Consider the following 20,458-nt stretch of genomic DNA (forward strand, 5'->3'; position numbering starts at 1 on the left):
TTTTTGGAACAGCACTCGACGGGTATTACTAATCGACTCCGACGTCGCCTTCGAATGTCGATGAGAGAACTCGCTTGTGGACATAGCGAGGAAACTATACCGAAGGTGATTGATCTCGTACAACATAATCGCTGGGGTGTTGAAATATCGGTTATGGAAAAATCGTGTGCGCTTAATCGCTCGTAATAATGGATGCGTCGGTGATAGGACTCTCGCTGTAACCAAAGGATAATACACAGTTTAATATAGGAATTTGGAAGGGACAGTAAAAAAATTGTTATAGCAGGGTTCTCGTTATATGCCGTACTCACTGTAGCGGACTTCTACTGTACTTACAGTGAACCCCTTGAGTTATTTTCACCCCATCAACTCAGTTATGAAAACCGAGAAGACTTTTCCTCTTGGTGAAACTTACAACATTACTTTTCACCCTGTTTACCATCATACCATCTCGCAACTTTGTCAAAGTCTTTTTGCAATTGCTCACAATCCTGTAACTAATTTATTACTCTATACTGTATAACATCATCTGCAAAAAGCCTTATCTGTGGTACTAATTTTTTACTCATGTGATTTATATACTGAATATATAAAAAAACATTGATGTCCACCAATAATTCTACCTTGCTGGACCCCCACTCTTAATCATTTGACTATCGAATAAGTATTCACCTCATACTATCCATTCAAACGGTTTGCTCGGGAGACAAATCCCTTTCTAACCGATCACCACCCTCTAGGGCCCCGGTAACACCCTAGCGGTGATGAGGTTAATAACCTTACCCACCAGTTGAGGGAAAAGAAGGAGATAGGAAAAGAGAGAGAGAGAGAGAGAGAAAAAGAGAGAGAGAGAGAGAGAGAGAGAGAGAGAGAGAGAGACAGAGACACTGGTGTGAAGGTTGCTATTGTGTCCGCCCCAAGAGGGTAGTTTAAGCGAACACAAGAGAAAACAAGGGCGAAAAAAGAAGCAACAAGTCACAGTACATCAAAAAAAATTCCAAGGATAAAACCGGCACCAGCCAACAACATGATACTAAAATTACCCAAAGGAAGAAAAAGAGACACTTACCCAAACCGTGGAGGAAAAGCGACTTAAGGTCCGTGGACAACCAAACAAAGAAAATAGTTGCAGCGCTGCACCAAATGTGGTAAATGAAAACCAACTTTTAAGTGATATGAAAGGAAACTTTAATAGACATTTAAATGAGAGGTAACATTTCAAGATAATATTAGGAGTGGACCTAGGTTCATTATTAATTCAGAAAATACTTTGAACCATATTGTTTAAAAGAATGTAAATACTTGACTAACAATAATTGGATTAACCTGCAAGAAATTAATATGATTAATAAATAAATACCCAATGAGGCAGCTTTAAATAAGAAAATGCAGACTTCATTTAACAAAATAAAGGAACTAAATCGTAAAAATCAACAGGGAAAAGAAAAAAAAACAACAGTGACCTCCATACCGTCAAACAAGATAATTAAATATTGATTTAAATGTGATCGATCACGCGTTTAAGAAAAAAAAACAAATACCATGTTTAGTAAACAAACCCTAGTCCCATGACCTTTAGGCCGGTTGCCTTTTAACTTTACCACAATTCGTTCCAATTTCTACCAAGGGCAATTTCCAAGGGCACCGAAAATAAAGGAAGAAGTTACACATTTCGCCCAGCCAAAAAACGAGACGAAACGACCAAAGGTAGGCCGAAATAAATCACTTTATATGAAATAAATGCCAACGATACCAGGCAACAAAAATATATTCATCCCACAAGAACACATCAACCAACAACAATCGCGGAAAACAAAACCCACAACAATTACCCAAACACACGTTGCCAAGGTAACGGACAAAACAAAGCACGGACTACAAAAGAGAAGTAAAACCAACGGTTTAAAATCAAAAATAAAACAGAGATCCCAGAAACAATGCAAAAGAACAAAAGGAGGAATAAAACCCAAAAGGCAAGGAACCCGAAGGAAAGCTAACCCCGCTACCTTGGAAACTGCGCCTTGGTTCACACCTTATTGTACAATCAAGTGCAAAAAAAACTTTTACAGAATTTTACGATAAACATACAATTTTTTTCCACCGTGCGAACTGCATTCTAAAATGATTAATTGCCGAAACCGTTTCCTAAGGCTCACAGACGCACACGATATCCAGCACAATTTTCGAAGAGGAAGTCTTAATCCAAATATTATTATTATTATTATTACAGTTATCTTGAAGTACGCCGAAACACATAAATCTTCTTGCTTCCCCAGAAATACTTTAATCCAAAACAGTTACATACCTTTGAGTCCAGAAAAATTGAGAAGTTCAAACCTTGGCCATTGTTATTGAAGGCCGGCAACCACGAGGCCGTGAACTAAAGTTGTTCACCAAGGATCCTGGGGATTATCGTAGCAAAAACATAATCCAGTGAAACAGTAGGAGGCCAGCAACTAATAGAATAAGGGATAATCCCTCTTAAGTTGGTTTCATGGGGGTTTCAGCACCACCATCCGCCGCATAGCGGAACACTCACATACACGTCTATCCATGGCGGCTACAGGACGCCGACTCCCCCGGAAGTAGTTGCTAGGGGTCAAGACTAGACTCGCCTCACCACTCGCTCACGCGCAGTAGGCGCAGACCAAAACTCCGTTCAACAGCGCGCGGCATATCATAACAAGGTAGATATTGGCGAAAGCCGATTGACATAGAATTTCCAAATGGCAACACACATGCCAGTTCGAAAAGGTTATGGGGGGGGGGTCACAAACTACATAATACTGTCTCAGTCCTCCCGCCCCGAAAGCCGACAAATCTGAAGCATAACACGATGATGATGTGGTGGTCACATATATACTAAATTTGGGCGAAGTAGTCCAACAGGAAACGACCACCAAGATTAACTAATTTTAGTTAGGAGTTCACATGACCAGGTTAATAGTCCAAGACATAGTTCCATATCACATAGTTTTTAGAAATAATTGGCGGGGTGCGATCAACATCAGTGTCCAGAAACGTTAACCGAGCACTCGGAAAATCACCAGAGTAAAGTTTGTCATCAAATAGAGAGCACAATGACCAGAGTTCACCAAATATTCAGTTTCACCCAATACACATTGTTTTCAATGCATCAGACAATGATATAGTTTATGACACATGACGCAGTTCACCTTGGGGTTCGGCAACTCTCACACTAATCACAGATATACTGACCAAAACTAAACGAAAACCACATAATTATAAGTCCACGCATCCAGGTTATTTCCTCAAGCACGGTGGTAAATTAATTTTTAATGCACGAATGCCTTTACAAGTCTCCTTTGATATTAAGGAAATGCATGATCTTGTGTTGCAAAGGGAGACAACAGGGGAAATGAAACGCACCGGAAAACCCGAATGGGGGCAAAACCACAAGAAGAGGGAGAAAAAAAAGGCAAACCAGGAACTTAAGTAGGTGAGTTTTCAGTTACAGGATCCATAGATCCGCCAATTAACTTTACATAGGCTAGTTACCAACAAACTAGCTGAAGCCCAGAGCTTTCCACTTGGTCCAATATAGTACCGAAGGAAAAGAAGGGTCCATACAACGACAATTAAGAAATCAAAGGGAAACTACGTAAAACACACCATGTTACACTGCCACGAAGGACACTTAGCCATGACACGTAGAGAAACAATGAACAAGAACACATAGACACATAGGGTACGATCCAACACATAATACCAACTAGGACTAAGACAGATATCCCTAAGGATCAAGAACATAACGGAAGGGAAATCAGTAATATTACTCAAGCACAAATCACCCACAAGAAAAATATATAAGTAAAGGTACAGGACCACACCAAAGAATAGACGTCCTTGGAACATATGGTTTAGAATAGCAGGAGTTAAACTAAGAGGACACATGAAAGACCTATTCAAATTACACTTTTAGATATTGGAGTGGCACACACACAACCACAGAGTGGCGAACTCGTCAATCGGTCCAAGGGTCAAGAACGAGGGGCTGAGCAAAATACAAACCACACTGGGATCGGCAACTTATCCTAGATCACCAACAAAACACAGGTAAGGACTCAAGCAGAGAAAACTAATTTTTGAACAGACCAACGGGAAACCATCAGAGAGAAGGGACGCAGAAACCCTAGAGTTACAGAGAGGAAAGACAGGCAACAGTAGCATCGATGGGCAATCAGGAGACTCCTATAGGTTACCAGATGGAAAAATCGCGATCAGTCAGTCATCCATAACAGCCACATCAAGGTACAACTACCAAAAATAAATGCCCGGGGCAACGTGGTACAGAATAGTAACCACAAACCTAATTCTGCGTGAGGAAGAACAAGTCGAAAATCCCAGAGCCAACAGATAACTAAGAATTGCCCACCCGAAGGTGTACTTCCACCGAGTAAGGGATACCAAACCAACAGCCAAATCTACCGTGACACAGAGGTAAATTAAAGGACAAATCACATCCCAACCAAGGTGTCTTGACAACCAAACAACGTAATCCGAACACGATTACCTAAATAATGACAAGCTAGCAGCACGGGTTATTCATAGAGAGATAAAGGATAGCTATCCTCAACGCGTGCTCACAGACCACACAAAACAGCACAATACAAAGCAGAAATTACAACAGCAAACCAGGTACAGATTAAGGGCTAGGTCCATCCCACAGAGCACAAAAGGAGAAATATCCTCAGGAAGGAAGTCCGACAGTACCACCGAAAACTCCACACGCCAACCGGTAGATAAGGAAAATTACACACGTTACTAACGGTCCACATTTCAAAAGGATCCGAACAACTCACAACAACATTACCAAGTTACAACACAGGAGATACAACCATAATGCTGGCAGGAGTGCACCAACCGAACGCCCACAGGAAAAAATCGGAGACAGATATTCTACATAACCCCAAAACCAAAAGGTTAGGAAGATAAATTCAGCCCAAAAATCCATTACAGGAAAAATAATATAGAGGGTTCACGCATAGAAAACCACCTTTAGAACAGCCGCGAAGAGTGCCCAAAAGTAGGAGAGTCAGATCTCTCAATCATGAATGAATACAAACATCAGTATCCGGAACAGAAACACCTTTAAGACACGGAGTCCATGCAGAAGGCAAACAGGGAACTTATCCGACACCAAATGATCGAAACACACCACAATCAGAAATCGTACAATGCTAAAATGGCACAAATAGCAACCCAATCATGACTAAGCACCACACATCTTCAGACACACGCACACCATGAAAGGATGACAAAATGGTAAACACTCAGGCACCAGACACACTCCCTTACATTCCATCTCAGGCACACCATAGCTCAGCAATGATTAAGTCACAAGATGTTCGAAGGGTTCAGCGGAAGGAATCCTATGCGGAGCTACAGAAGAAACAAGTCTTTGAAATTACATACTAAAAGCCTAGAGAAAACAGAGGGACAACAAAGCACAATTTAAGTTAGATGTCATTAGATTTCCCCAATGGAACTTCGGTAGCGCACCACATAAGCACAAGGTTAGATAACGAGGATATCTATTCCAAGGTATTAATACCACCATCACGAGACAATTAAGGAAAGACAATTTCTAACTACGAGGATCCACACCTAGAAACAGTAACATACAAGGAGTACTAATTAGAATCACCAACACGAGACACAGAAAGGACCAGATTGACTCGCTCGCCATCCCACAGTATGTGTGCTAAATTCACTAACGATACAGGTCAGTTACCAAAGGTGCATTCATCCAGCGGAAGATGCGGTACAATTTGCCAGATCAACCGGGTTTAATTTGAGAAACATGAACGCGCCTAATACGCTTTGCTACAGGGTCGCTTACTAAAATAGAAACGGGAGACAAGAACTCCAACACAGTGCACGGGCCTTGGTACCTAGGGGCAAGTTTTGCCGAAAACTTATTCACGGCCTTACTCATTGGGTAGCACTTAACATACACGAGATCACCAACATTGAATTTTGACGGTTTCCTACCTTTATCGTACTGCCTTTTGACCTTTTCGTATGACACAGCTAGATTCCTTTTTGCTTCGTTCCAGATCTTTTGAACATCATTAGGTCTAGATAGGTCTGGGAGAAGATCCTCAATACATAGCAGGTTAGACATAGGGGAGTACGGAGTATAGCCAAACATTAAAGACATAGGCGTCTTACCATGGGACTCATGAGTAGCGGAATTGAAAGCATGGGCCAACCAATGCAGACAGGAGTCCCACTTGGACTGGTTGCCATGATGATACGCTATCAACGCAGATTTTAAGTTCCGATTCAACCTCTCTGCATAAGAAGGATTTGGATAGTATGGAATAGTGGTGACATGTGAAATGCCCAACTCAAACAGATACCTTTTGAAGGAGTTACTGGTGAAAGAACTAGCGTTGTCAGATACCAAGAACTTAGGTGGGCCAAAGGATGCAAAGATGGAATTTAGACAGGAGATAGAGGTACGTGAATTAGTGGACCTGGTGGGAAAGATCCAACAGAACCGGGAGAAGGCATCTATACAGACAAAAATGTGGGTGTTTCCCAAGGAAGATCGGGGGAGGGGTCCTACGAAATCTATGAACAGTCGTTCCATGGGGCGCGACGCTTGTGATGAAGACAATAATCCCACTCGGTTATTCAAATTAGGTTTGCTGATGGCGCAAGATTTACAAGATTTGACCATGTTCCTGATATCACTATCCATTTTCTTCCAAACAAAGAATTGCCTGATTTTCAAACGAGTTTTGAAATTTCCTAGATGACCGCCAAGGGGTGAACAGTGGTAATACTTGAAAATGACAGGTACCAGAACTTTAGGAACGACAATTTTGGAATTATGGTCCTTGCGACCCTTACAACAGAGAACACCCTTAGATAAGGAGTAAGGTTTCACTTCGATCCCGCTACTGATTGTATCAATGATCCTTTTCAGATCCGGATCAGTTTTTTGATGATCTCCAATTTCTTGATACAGCAATGGGGAGTCGGTGAGGATGGCACTAACTCCAACGGTATTGACAGCAAGCTTATCGACACATGGGTTGGCTTCCACACAAGGGTTACCTTCAAACATCCTGCTCAAGCCATCGGCAATGACGTTCTCAGACCCACGAATGTGGCGAACATTGAAATTAAAGGATGAGATCCGTAATGCCCATCTAGTTATTCTACCGGTCCTTTTGGGTCGGTTCAACACCCAAGAAAGAGCCTGATTATCGGTTTCCAGATCAAAGTTGACGTGTTCAATGAAAGATCGAAATTTCTCCAGAGCAAATAGCACAGCTAGACACTCTAGTTCATAAATGGAGTACTTAGACTCCAGATCATTGAGGACCCTGGATACGTAGGCCACGGGCCTACGCCCATCTTCATGTTCTTGTAACAGAACGCCAGCAATAGCACGCCCGGAGGCATCAGTTTGGACAATGAAACGTTTCTCGAAATCAGGAATAGCTAACAAAGGTGCATTAATCAGTGCGACCTTCAATGAATTGAAAGCTTCCTCCTGGGCTTTACCCCAAGTAAATTTTACATTCTTTTTCCTAAGGTCGTTCAACGGGGCAGCCACTTCAGCAAAGTTAGGGATGAATTTTCTAAAGAAATTGACCATACCAATGAATCGAGCAACGCCCTTGACATCTTTGGGAGGTGGAAAATCCCTAATGGCTTGAGTTCTGGAATGATCTATGGAAACGCCTTCAGAAGAAACTACATGTCCCAAGAAAGACATGCTGGGTCTGGCGAAAGCTACCTTTGATAACTTCACTGTAAGGCCGGCTTTCCTTAACCGTAGCAATACTTCCCTAACGTGCACCATATGTTCCTCGAAGGTCTTCGAATAAATTAATAAATCGTCCAGGTAATTAAAGACATAGCTGAACTTAATGTCAGAGAGAATGGAATTTAACAACCTTGACAACACAGCTGCTCCACAGCTGAGCCCGAACGGGAGTCTGAGGAACTCATACAAGTTCCAGTCGGTGATGAAGGCAGTGAGGGGAATTGATCTCTTCGATAAGGGCACTTGGTAATAAGCCTGGTTCAAATCCAGGACAGTGAAAAATTTTGCACCTGAGAACCATCCAAAACAAGTATGAAGGTCGGGTAGGGGAATAGATTGGAGTACAATCTTACTATTTAGAGACCTATAGTCAATCACAGCACGATAACCACCAGAAGGTTTGGGTACCAAGAACACAGGGGACGCATACGGGGAAGTCGAAGGTCTGATCACTCCGTCACTTTCCATTTGCTCAATGATTTTCTTTAATTCCAACATACGGGGTGGGGAAAGGCGATAAGGAGGGGATCGAACAGGCTGCAGGTCAGACAACTCAATGTCATACTCGAGTACGTTGGTCAAGCCTAACTTGCTAGTGAACACATCGGGAAATTCCCTGCAAAGATCACGAACTTGCCGTGCTTCGGCATCTCCTAAATGATTCAGATCAAGCCGATCGATGTCACTAGACTCATCTGACACAGGGTAACCCACACACAAAACTTTAGGCATTGTCAAGGGAACGTTAATCAATTCAAATTTCAGGTCAGGAGAAAATTTAAAAAAGAAATTTCGACACTGAGGATCCAAAACGACACCAGCCCAAGATAGAAAATTGGTACCCAGAATAATGTTACATGATAAATTGGATGTCACCAAGCACTTGATCTTCCAAGTGAAATTCCCAATCCTTAACTTGACCTTCACAGTCCCCAAAATATTTAAAAACTGACAATTAGCCGAAACGCATCTTAGATTAGTGGGTTTTATTTCCGGAAGTTTACACGAGGATTTCTTTTGACAATACCAGGCATAATTCATCAAGCATACTGCGCTTCCAGTATCAAGAAGAGCATCTACTGGTTCATTGTTGACCTCGACAAATGTGCACGTGCCAGAGGAGGGGGCATGAACAGAAATACTATTGCACCTAGGGGGACACACCGGTTTCTTACGAGATTCAGGGTTTACAAACTTAGAATTGGCAGACTCTGCCCTTTCCCTTTCTAGTCATTGAGTACCATTTCTGTCTACCAAGGGGCAATTTCTTTTAACATGCTGTCTAGAGCCACAGGAATAGCAAGCGCCTGGACCACGCCTAACGTCAGGGCAGGAATTTCTTAGATGACTTCGGGACCCACAGTTGTAACATTTACGGGCATTCACTACTTTAGGTGTTGACGGAAGGACAGGACAATTGGTAGTAGTAGGGGGAGGGAAATTCACAGGTCTGGAGGCATCCCCATGTTTGACATCTTCAGCAAAGGAACAGGCCTCTTCCAATTCTTGAAAGGTAGTAGGGCAACGGGTTAAGGAAAGATAGGAGCGGTACGCAGGAGATATTCCTTTTAAAATTCTAGAGACCATTTCACTTTCTGGCACAGAAATTCTAAAAACCTTGCAAAAGAATCGCAGATCCAGCACATAAGTTAGCAAGTTCTCATGCAGGAACTGGGTACGGAAACAGTGTTGGGGCACAAGACTTTGGAGAGCAAGAGAGGGAATAAATTTGGAAAGGACAAGTTCATGAAAGGTACCAATCGATAAATTTTTAGAGATAGCTTCAGAAATTTCTCTCTTTAGAATCCCTTCACAATGAGGGAAGAGGGCGCGGAAAATCCCCAAATCGTCAACTGAGTACACATTACCAGTCTCGGTCAACTCCACCAAAAACCGTAGGAACCGAATACACTCATCTATAGAATTTACAGAAAAGGACTTCACTCCCCGAAAAACTTCCTTTAAACAGTTAGGCGATGACGCCGAATTTAGCTTAGAGACTAAGGTTTCCAGTAAAGGAGCAGTCACACAACACGGACCTTGGGCATGGGTCGAGGACGCAATTTGGTGGGAAGAGACACTCTGGGTAGGTACAGAAGGGTTAAGTGCAGTCGCAATAGAACAATTCTCCATATCTCTGTTAATCAACAGCAAATCTAAATCAGAGGTGATGCCAGAAACCACCGTTAACAATCTAGCACATTCTGACACAAAAACAGAATCAGGCTTAATAGATAATATATCCTGAATTCGGCCCGAGTAGTGGTCAGCTCTGGCCCTCAGCCGGTTTACTTGGGCTTTGGACGGAGGCAATTCAATAAACTCTTCACGAATAATATTAATTTCGTTAAGATTGTCACAGATCAGGTTAAGGTACTCACCCACTCGACTCCTGTCAATAGAAAATACATTAATGGGGACCTGGGAGTTGGCTGATAGCAAGGCAGCGCACTCAGCAACAGTACGGGCAGGTTCAAGGCCACGAATGGATAACTCGTACTCCAATTCGGCACGACGCAGGAAGGAGGGGTTCGTAACAGCACGCGCCATGGTAGCAAACATGGAACAAAATAATCAAAAAATTACACAAGATCCTTGCACTCCCTTTTACAATAGTTATTGACAACAACACTTTTAGTTTTTTAATTTTTGATTTCCATCCGCCAACATTCGCCACAGCACTGCACCGAGCAAGGGTAGGAGGGGAGGAAAGTTAGGCTGCACAAGGCAGAAACAACAGAGATTAGGCAGCAGAGCAACAACAGTGGAACAACAAACAACCACGCTCTGCTACCACTCTAACCGATCACCACCCTCTAGGGCCCCGGTAACACCCTAGCGGTGATGAGGTTAATAACCTTACCCACCAGTTGAGGGAAAAGAAGGAGATAGGAAAAGAGAGAGAGAGAGAGAGAGAAAAAGAGAGAGAGAGAGAGAGAGAGAGAGAGAGAGAGAGAGAGACAGAGACACTGGTGTGAAGGTTGCTATTGTGTCCGCCCCAAGAGGGTAGTTTAAGCGAACACAAGAGAAAACAAGGGCGAAAAAAGAAGCAACAAGTCACAGTACATCAAAAAAAATTCCAAGGATAAAACCGGCACCAGCCAACAACATGATACTAAAATTACCCAAAGGAAGAAAAAGAGACACTTACCCAAACCGTGGAGGAAAAGCGACTTAAGGTCCGTGGACAACCAAACAAAGAAAATAGTTGCAGCGCTGCACCAAATGTGGTAAATGAAAACCAACTTTTAAGTGATATGAAAGGAAACTTTAATAGACATTTAAATGAGAGGTAACATTTCAAGATAATATTAGGAGTGGACCTAGGTTCATTATTAATTCAGAAAATACTTTGAACCATATTGTTTAAAAGAATGTAAATACTTGACTAACAATAATTGGATTAACCTGCAAGAAATTAATATGATTAATAAATAAATACCCAATGAGGCAGCTTTAAATAAGAAAATGCAGACTTCATTTAACAAAATAAAGGAACTAAATCGTAAAAATCAACAGGGAAAAGAAAAAAAAACAACAGTGACCTCCATACCGTCAAACAAGATAATTAAATATTGATTTAAATGTGATCGATCACGCGTTTAAGAAAAAAAAACAAATACCATGTTTAGTAAACAAACCCTAGTCCCATGACCTTTAGGCCGGTTGCCTTTTAACTTTACCACAATTCGTTCCAATTTCTACCAAGGGCAATTTCCAAGGGCACCGAAAATAAAGGAAGAAGTTACACATTTCGCCCAGCCAAAAAACGAGACGAAACGACCAAAGGTAGGCCGAAATAAATCACTTTATATGAAATAAATGCCAACGATACCAGGCAACAAAAATATATTCATCCCACAAGAACACATCAACCAACAACAATCGCGGAAAACAAAACCCACAACAATTACCCAAACACACGTTGCCAAGGTAACGGACAAAACAAAGCACGGACTACAAAAGAGAAGTAAAACCAACGGTTTAAAATCAAAAATAAAACAGAGATCCCAGAAACAATGCAAAAGAACAAAAGGAGGAATAAAACCCAAAAGGCAAGGAACCCGAAGGAAAGCTAACCCCGCTACCTTGGAAACTGCGCCTTGGTTCACACCTTATTGTACAATCAAGTGCAAAAAAAACTTTTACAGAATTTTACGATAAACATACAATTTCTTTCCACCGTGCGAACTGCATTCTAAAATGATTAATTGCCGAAACCGTTTCCTAAGGCTCACAGACGCACACGATATCCAGCACAATTTTCGAAGAGGAAGTCTTAATCCAAATATTATTATTATTATTATTACAGTTATCTTGAAGTACGCCGAAACACATAAATCTTCTTGCTTCCCCAGAAATACTTTAATCCAAAACAGTTACATACCTTTGAGTCCAGAAAAATTGAGAAGTTCAAACCTTGGCCATTGTTATTGAAGGCCGGCAACCACGAGGCCGTGAACTAAAGTTGTTCACCAAGGATCCTGGGGATTATCGTAGCAAAAACATAATCCAGTGAAACAGTAGGAGGCCAGCAACTAATAGAATAAGGGATAATCCCTCTTAAGTTGGTTTCATGGGGGTTTCAGCACCACCATCCGCCGCATAGCGGAACACTCACATACACGTCTATCCATGGCGGCTACAGGACGCCGACTCCCCCGGAAGTAGTTGCTAGGGGTCAAGACTAGACTCGCCTCACCACTCGCTCACGCGCAGTAGGCGCAGACCAAAACTCCGTTCAACAGCGCGCGGCATATCATAACAAGGTAGATATTGGCGAAAGCCGATTGACATAGAATTTCCAAATGGCAACACACATGCCAGTTCGAAAAGGTTATGGGGGGGGGGGGTCACAAACTACATAATACTGTCTCACCTTGACCTATCTGTGTTGGTGCAACGTAAAAAAAAGTACAAAAAGATAAGAGACGAAAAAACAAACATGAAAACACAAAAGAAAGTCTCCACATCTTCACATAGATGGACTCTCTCTTCATCATACGCCGAGCTGAGTGGTTCAGACGGTTGAGGCGCTGGCCTTCTGACCCGATCTTGGCAGCTTCGATCCTGACTCAGTCCGGTGGTATTTGAAGGTGCTCAAATACGTCGGCCTTGTGTCGGTAGGTTTACTGGCACATAAAAGAACTCCTGCGGGACAAAATTCTGGCACCTTGCCATCCCTGAAAACCGAAAAAATAATTAGTGGGACGTAAAGCCAATGACATTGTTGTTGTTGTTATTATTATTATTATTATTATTATTATTATTTTTATTTTTATTACTACTATCATCATCTTCATCACTTTTTCTCCATCCATTTCTTCTTCACCCCTGACAGGGTAATTTCTGCTTCACAGCTTAATTAGAAGGGTGGGTGGGCATCAACACTTATTGAGGGGTCAGTGAGATGTGTTGTAAGGGCCTTGTAGCTTTTAGCTAGCATTTGGAAGATGATGGGTTTGTTCGCAGGCTTGAAGATGGTTTCTATGGTGTCCTGTTTCCACACTAATGCTAATGCTGGGACTGTATCCTGATTAAGCCCACTGTAGCTTTCTTGCCAGTCCTAACCTTTTCCTGTGCTGTCATTGCCATAAAACCTGTGCAAGATGGTGCGACATTAAAAAAAATAAAAATAGAAAATCAGAATAGGGACGTAAGGAGAAAATAATATGAAGAAAGGGGTCCAAAAGGGTCTGTATAAGAGATAGAAGGGGATGAATGATTGATAAATCAATTTACGAATAGTATGATAGGAAATATGAAAAGGAACATACACTATAATAACATGGAAGCATAAATTGATGATGATGATGACTATCAGTGTGCTTTCCCCATCTTCAGTTGCTCATTCTAACATTTTTCCATGTCCTTTTATCAGGTGAGATATGTAAGAGTATGATGGATGGATGGATGGATGAATGGATGGATGGATGGATGAATGAATGAATGAATGAATGAATGAATGAGTGAGTGAGTGAGTGAGTGAGTGAGTGAGTGAGTGAGTGAGTTTTAGGGAAGGGAAGTTGAAGGGACATGGACATAACTGCAAAACTAAAGAATCTGTTGTATTTTCCAGACTGGAACTCCCCATCCACTTTTCTATATTTGTTTGATACTGGAGTGAACTGAGGATTAGTGTCTGTGAAATTGAATACAGATGTGGTACTACAAGTTGTAATGGCTATCTTTTCAGGATGACAGTGGTACAAAGAAAATAAAGAAGGCTGAAGAACCGGAGCGTGAGGAGCGTGAGCTTGATGAATTGGAGAGCAGATTTGGCCCATATGGAAGACCGGTGATGGGCAATTTCTACTTCTGTACAATCTGTAAGAAATACAAGACGAAAGTGAAGAATGATATGAAAGTACATCTCTACCGTGAGCTCAGCTATGTTAAGTAAGTATGATTCTTGATTTTTATAACTATTATTGCTTACTTACTATTGTCAGACTCCTCGGCTGAATGGTCATTGTTGAGGCTTTTGGTTTAGAGGGTCCTCGGTTTGATTCCCGGCCGGGTCAGGAATTTTAATCGCGTATGATTAATTCTTCTGGGTCGGGGACTGGTTGTCTGTGTTTGTACCAACACTCTCCTTGATATTCAGACTAAGCACCACACTGCCAACCACCACAGAAACATGCAATAATCATTATATTGTTCCACATAGGGTTGACGTCAGGAAGGGCATCTGGCCATAAAACAGGGCTAAATCCGCTTGTGCGACACAGTTTACATCCGCGACCCCACAGGTGTGGGGAGGAGTAAAGAAGAAGAAGAAGATTGCTTACTTACTATTACCGTATTAAAAAAGCAACATGCTCGTTACAGTATTTATAGTATTGTAGTCTGCTTCCCAGTGTGATCGCCTTCATGTATTAATATGTGCAGGAAGGAAAATTCCTCTAATTAGGTTCTGCATTGAATGATTTTGTTTATTCTTTGTATATGGCAATTAGCTGCAATAAATATATTATAGTATTGCAATCTTACACATTTTTCTTGGGGGGGGGGGGGGAAGATGATGGAAGTTCAGAAGTTAGGGAAGGGTCGTATTTCTTTCCTGTGCTAATTTTACCCAAGATCTGAAAAATAAGTGTGAATGACGGGTCCCTGGCCCCGTTTAAAGCAATTTGATGTTGCATATAAATGCATAAATTGGCCATTTTTATTGTTTTGGTCATATTTTGTTTAAATTGAGGTGTTGTTAACAAAGTACATGTTATGTGCGTCAAGTTTCAAAACGCAGGATATTCAAATAGTGTAGGTTTAGAAGACCTGATTTCAAGGAGGAGCTGCTGTACAGACATCTTTTAGCACATCTTTCTGGACAGATTAGATTGCAACACTATATGTGCAAGCTCATGGAACATGATGATAGTTTGTTTCTGCCTTTGATTAGGATGTCACTCCAGTAGATATACATAGTTCAGAAGCAATTAGCAAACAAGGAAATTCCTTGTTATCTCTCACTCAGTTCGTCCTTACAATTTAAATAGGGAAAAGTGGTGGTGGTGGTGGTGGTGGTGGTGGTGGTGGTGGTGGTGGTGGTGGTGGTGGTGGTGGTGGTTTTAAGAGGAAGTACTACTAGGCAACCATTCTCTATATAACACTAATCAGAGAGAAAGAATGAAAGGGATTCGACACTTTGAAAAATGAAGGTATCGGCCAAAGAAAGACAAGGGCCACGAAGGGCGTGAAAATGAAAGACTCCCTAGGCTTCAATCGCTCTAATACCGTCGGGGTCGGGAAAGAACAAGAGTCGACCAAGGGAAGTCGGATAGGTTAGATGAAGGTGAGGAGCCTGGCACAAGTAAGTGGAAGCAATCTCACGACTCATCTCATGACCCCATGTTTGCAACCCACGTTCCCAAGTTGAGAGCCCCTGGAACTGTTTTAGTCACCTCTTATGACAGGCAGGGAATTAGATTTTTTTAAACCCACACTAGAATTCTCCAAGGCTCTGCCAGACTCGCATTTTACACATTTATAAGCAGTGCTCGGCTGGTTACGAATCAATGTATTTAAAACTAGTTTACAATAAAAAAACACACATATGCTTACTGTTTAACTGTGATAAGTTATAATTATTACTATGTATTGCTAAGAATATCATTTCTCAGATACCCTTGAGCTGTTTATGTTAAAATTATCATGGATATAAATATTACACTTGTATTTGATTTATCACAGACCCCCTGGCCCCCAAGGGATCCATGTACTGCAGGCTTAGAACCCCTGTAGTAGAGGATTTTGGAGAGACATACAGTGTCCCTCGTATAAACCCAGGCCATCCAGCAGCGTTTTTACTCTCCCAGACCTAAGCACCTGTACGGGAGGTGCGTGGATAGTTCTTGACCTTGCGAGGAGTGTGCGTGTGTTCGATCTAGCATCAGTAGCCAGTCTGAATCTTAGCTGTTAACATGGTGAGACAATTACCATTGCAACACCATATTTTCATATGCAAAAGATATTTTAATCAACCTTTATGAGCACAAGATTCATGTAATTTTAAAGAAATTTGAAACTACTGGCTCAGTGCTTAATAAAAAACAGGTACGCACACACAGTTTTAACAGAGGAAAAGCTAGATGATATTGGTACGAATCTTGAACGGTCACCAAATAAATCACTCACAAAATTTGCACAACAAATAGGGGTTTTGGTTGCTTCTGTACGCAGAAGTATAAAGCTGTTACACATCAAACTGTACAGGTTTACGCGGGTCCATTGTCTAAAACCTGTTGATCCAGCCACAAGAGTAAGATATTGTGAGAGGTATCTTGCATCCAGGGGGTGTCAGAATCTCTTTCCCGCGCTAACTGCTCTCGGTAGTTTGTGACGTCACTGTGAGGTCACCGGAGGACACTTCTACACTATTTTGTGCCGAAGCAGTTCCAGCTCATGTTCATAACACAATGATCACAGTCAAAAGAGTTAAAAGAACACCACTATTTAGTGTTAATTTCTTGCCTGTGATCATTGTGTTAGTTGTTTTTAGATCTTTATGACTTAATTTTTGCACTGCTTTGCTAATTGGCCGATGAAGACATTTCAAATGTGTTGAAACCGGTCCCAAATGAACAGGTTGTAACTTCTATTTGGTTGAACTTAACAATGAAGTATTGAAAGGTGAATCCTTCCTTCTATTTAATATTGTATACATGCATGATTCTCGAGGTAGCTGATAATACCAAAGAAGAAATCAGCCGGCTGAAAACAGAAATACAGAGGCTGAAGACAGACAAGTTGTCATTAAGTAAATGATTTATGGCCCTGAAAAAGTCCCAAATTATGAGGCCTGGTTTCATCTTAATGGTCATGTGTACAGTCATAACTCTTGCTATTGGTATGCAGGAAATCCTTTTTATGAAGTCCCTCATTTTGATGGATGACACTTCCAGCAATTTTTATAAGGTAAGATTTCATATAAGATTGTATACACGCTTAAAGCAGGCCGGTCGCGCTTGGCATAAGTTGGGCTGAGGCAGCTGCTGTAGCGCAGAGTACAAATACCGTGTGCTCAGTCTGGGTTTATAAGAGGGACCCTGTAGTTCATTCACGGAGGCTAGCAAACTGAATGCTGAGATGCTTAATAGTCTATAATAAAGGTGGTTGGACAGACGTATAAAATGTTGCATTGAAAAACAATTTCTGTTATCTTTTTCCAGGTGGGTATGCACTTACTGTCGTCTCACATCCTGCAGTAAGAAACATCTTTCGAAACATTCATCCAGGGTACACGATCCCAAGCCTGAAGCTATCGCACCTCTTACGCCTGACAATGATATTGAGGAGTGGGTAAGTTGTTTCAGAGCTAATAATGATTTATATAATAATTAATGGAGTTTTCCTCCAAGTGGTATGCATTTTTGTGAATATTTTTTCTATTACAGTGAAACCTCATTAGTGCATTCCTCATTAAGACGTTTTCCGACTTAGCACGTCTTAAATTCAAAGTCCCGTTTCTCATTGTATTAAATCTATATAAAAATAACTTGCTTATCGCGTCACAAATTTTTGCTATTACCGCTTAGTACGATCACATTTTTCTAGTCGTGAAAATGTTTTTATCCCTTGCGAAAAAAATGTGATTTCCAAGCCGTTAGCCTCTGGAATGTTCAATTTTGCTTGCTGGTTAGCAACGAGATTGCTGAAAAACAGCCTGTTTGTGCTTGTATTTCACATTCCATTCAGAAGTAAGAAATTTATTGTGTGTTGAGTGGTGCAGTGAAGTGTTGCGTAGTACGGTAGCCTATTTCTTGATTACAAATATAATATTGTGAAACTGACTAGTGTGGTGCATATTAGTCTTGTGATAGTCTAGTTATGGAATGGCCGAAGTTGTGTAATTCCTTACTAATGAACACAACAGTAAAATCTATCAGAAAGTGGACTGGTGCTCAGAGGTCGCGAATGTTGAACTACCTTTGAGTTTTGTTGACTTCAAAATGGCGGCCAAAGTCATTCCTCCCAGTCACACATGGTCGAGTGTAACCTCCAATTCATAGTGTAAGATTGTGACCAGAAAGTAATGCTTAATTACCCACTGCTCCAAAATAAAAGGTTTTTACTAACATTTGTTTTAGAAAGAGTGTGATCTGCAATAATACTTCAGATATTTTTATCGGCCCCGATGCACATGTTTTCGTGTGTGTTGTCTGGTGTTTATTAACACCTTTCAGTACACTTGTTATTTTATAAGCCCCAGTGGAAAAGGTTTTCATATTTGTTCTCTAGTGTCCTTCATACTTGTTCCTTTTGTGGTTCTATAGCATGTGTCCTGCTGTACATCTTGTGAATCTCATCTCAGCAACAATGATTTTAGTATTGTCTCTTTTCCCGATGGTCCATGCCTTGATGCCATGTAGGAGGAACGGTGTAACTAGTGTTCTGCAAATATGTAGTCTTGTGTTCCTCTAGACCATTCCATGACTGAATTGATAATACCCATTATTTTGTTATATTCACAGTGTTGGTTTTGATATTGCTGTCAAATGATTGGTAGCAGCCGGGATAGTCGGAGTGGTTTATTCTACTGGCTTATTATTCATTACAGTTTTACAGGGAACTGGTCTTTGCCTTTGAAAGAGATTGTTTTTGTTATTTCAACTGATATATCCATTTCATATTCTGCAGCTGTTCTATTAAGATGGTGTACAGGGCAAGAAATGAGAATAAAATTCAGGCCAGTGAGATGAAGTTCCTTGAGGAGTATGTTAGGGAAGACAAGGAGAGACAGAGTAAGAAATGTTGAGGTCAGAGAAGAGATAGGGGTCAAAAAACTGAGTGATGGATGGGGAAGAATAAATTGTGATGGTTTGGGTATGTTGTGAGGATGGAGGAGGGAAGGATACTAAAACAAGTGTTGGAAGCTAAGATGGAAAGAAAGAGGGCAAGAGGGAGGCCCAGAGCAGGATGAATCGGGCAAGTTGGCTGTGCGGTTAGGGGCGCGCGGCTGTGAGCTTGCATCCGGGAGATATTAGGTTTGAATCCCACTCTCGGTAGCCCTGAAGATGGTTTTCCGTGGTTTCCCATTTTCACACCAGACAAATGCTGGGGCTGTACTGTAATTAAGACCACGGCCGCTTCCAACTCCTAGGCCTTTCCTGTCCCATTGTCGCCATAAGACCTATCTGTGTCGGTGCGACGTAAAGCCACTAGCAAAAAAAAAAAAAAGAGAGCAAGATGGATAGACTCTGTCAAGAAGAGTATAAGAAAAAGAAGACTGGACTGGAATACAATTATTACTGAAAAGGAGTGGTGGAAGGAGAGGCAACGGAGAAGTGCCATCAACACCCCAACCTGACAGGAGCTGGACTAGAGGAAATGAAAATAATGGCATACAATGGCATGTCCAGTTGTAAGGGGTCATTTATGGTGATGTTGCCATGGGGGAAGAAGTCTCCAGTCGTAAGAATGTTCATAGGTTATGAAAAGCATGGGGAATAGGGTGCAACCCTGTGGTACACTTCTATTTGGTTTCCATTCTGTTCTGTGTTATTAACTTTTTCTGCAATTAGATTGTTTGTGTGTAATTTGGATATTGCCAGGATCATCTGCTGTGGGACTTGCAAGGTAGTGCAAAATATAAAATTTTAGAACAGTATTTATTTCATACTCTTCATAAGAAAGGCATTCACTTCAATTTTACAAACTCGTAGAATCTGTCGGTAACGGAAGCAGTATGTACAAGGCTGGACGTGGAGATTACCAAGAGGGTGCCACCAGAGTGGAGTAAGGAAGTACCAACGAAGTGTAAAGAGATATGTAGAAAAATGTATTATGCACCCATATTGACCTATGCAGCTGAGACCTGGACAGTGGCAAGTAGGGAGGAGAGTAGAATTTAAGCTAGCAAAATGAAAGATGGTAAGATGGTTTGGCCATGTAAAGAGGCTGGAGGAGAAAAGAATACCAAAACAGATCATGGAGATGAAGTCCAGCGGAAAGAGAGGGAGAGGGGGACCTACAACAAGGCGGATCGATTTAATAAAGAGGGGTGCGAGAAAAATAAACATGAACTGGGACAAAATGATGGGAGAGGAATGTGAAGTGCCATAAATGCCCTGACCTGGTATGGGAACAGGAGGAGGATGATATATATGTAAGAATTTCTTTCAAAGGTCCACTCTCGGTTTAAAATGTTCT

At 41.4% G+C, this 20,458-nt stretch overlaps 1 protein-coding gene across 1 annotated transcript in view; it reads left to right on the forward strand.

The window, feature by feature from the left end:
* Positions 1–20,458, forward strand: part of LOC136886750 (uncharacterized) — a 275,978-nt gene that overhangs the window by 232,541 nt on the left and 22,979 nt on the right. The window contains exons 19-20 of the mRNA XM_067159555.2: positions 14,004–14,206; positions 17,479–17,608. Of these exons, the coding sequence (XP_067015656.2) occupies positions 14,004–14,206; positions 17,479–17,608 (333 nt within the window). The remainder of the gene's footprint in view (positions 1–14,003; positions 14,207–17,478; positions 17,609–20,458) is intronic.

The sequence above is a fragment of the Anabrus simplex genome, chromosome X (assembly GCF_040414725.1).
Source record: "Anabrus simplex isolate iqAnaSimp1 chromosome X, ASM4041472v1, whole genome shotgun sequence".
NCBI lineage: Eukaryota > Metazoa > Arthropoda > Insecta > Orthoptera > Tettigoniidae > Anabrus > Anabrus simplex.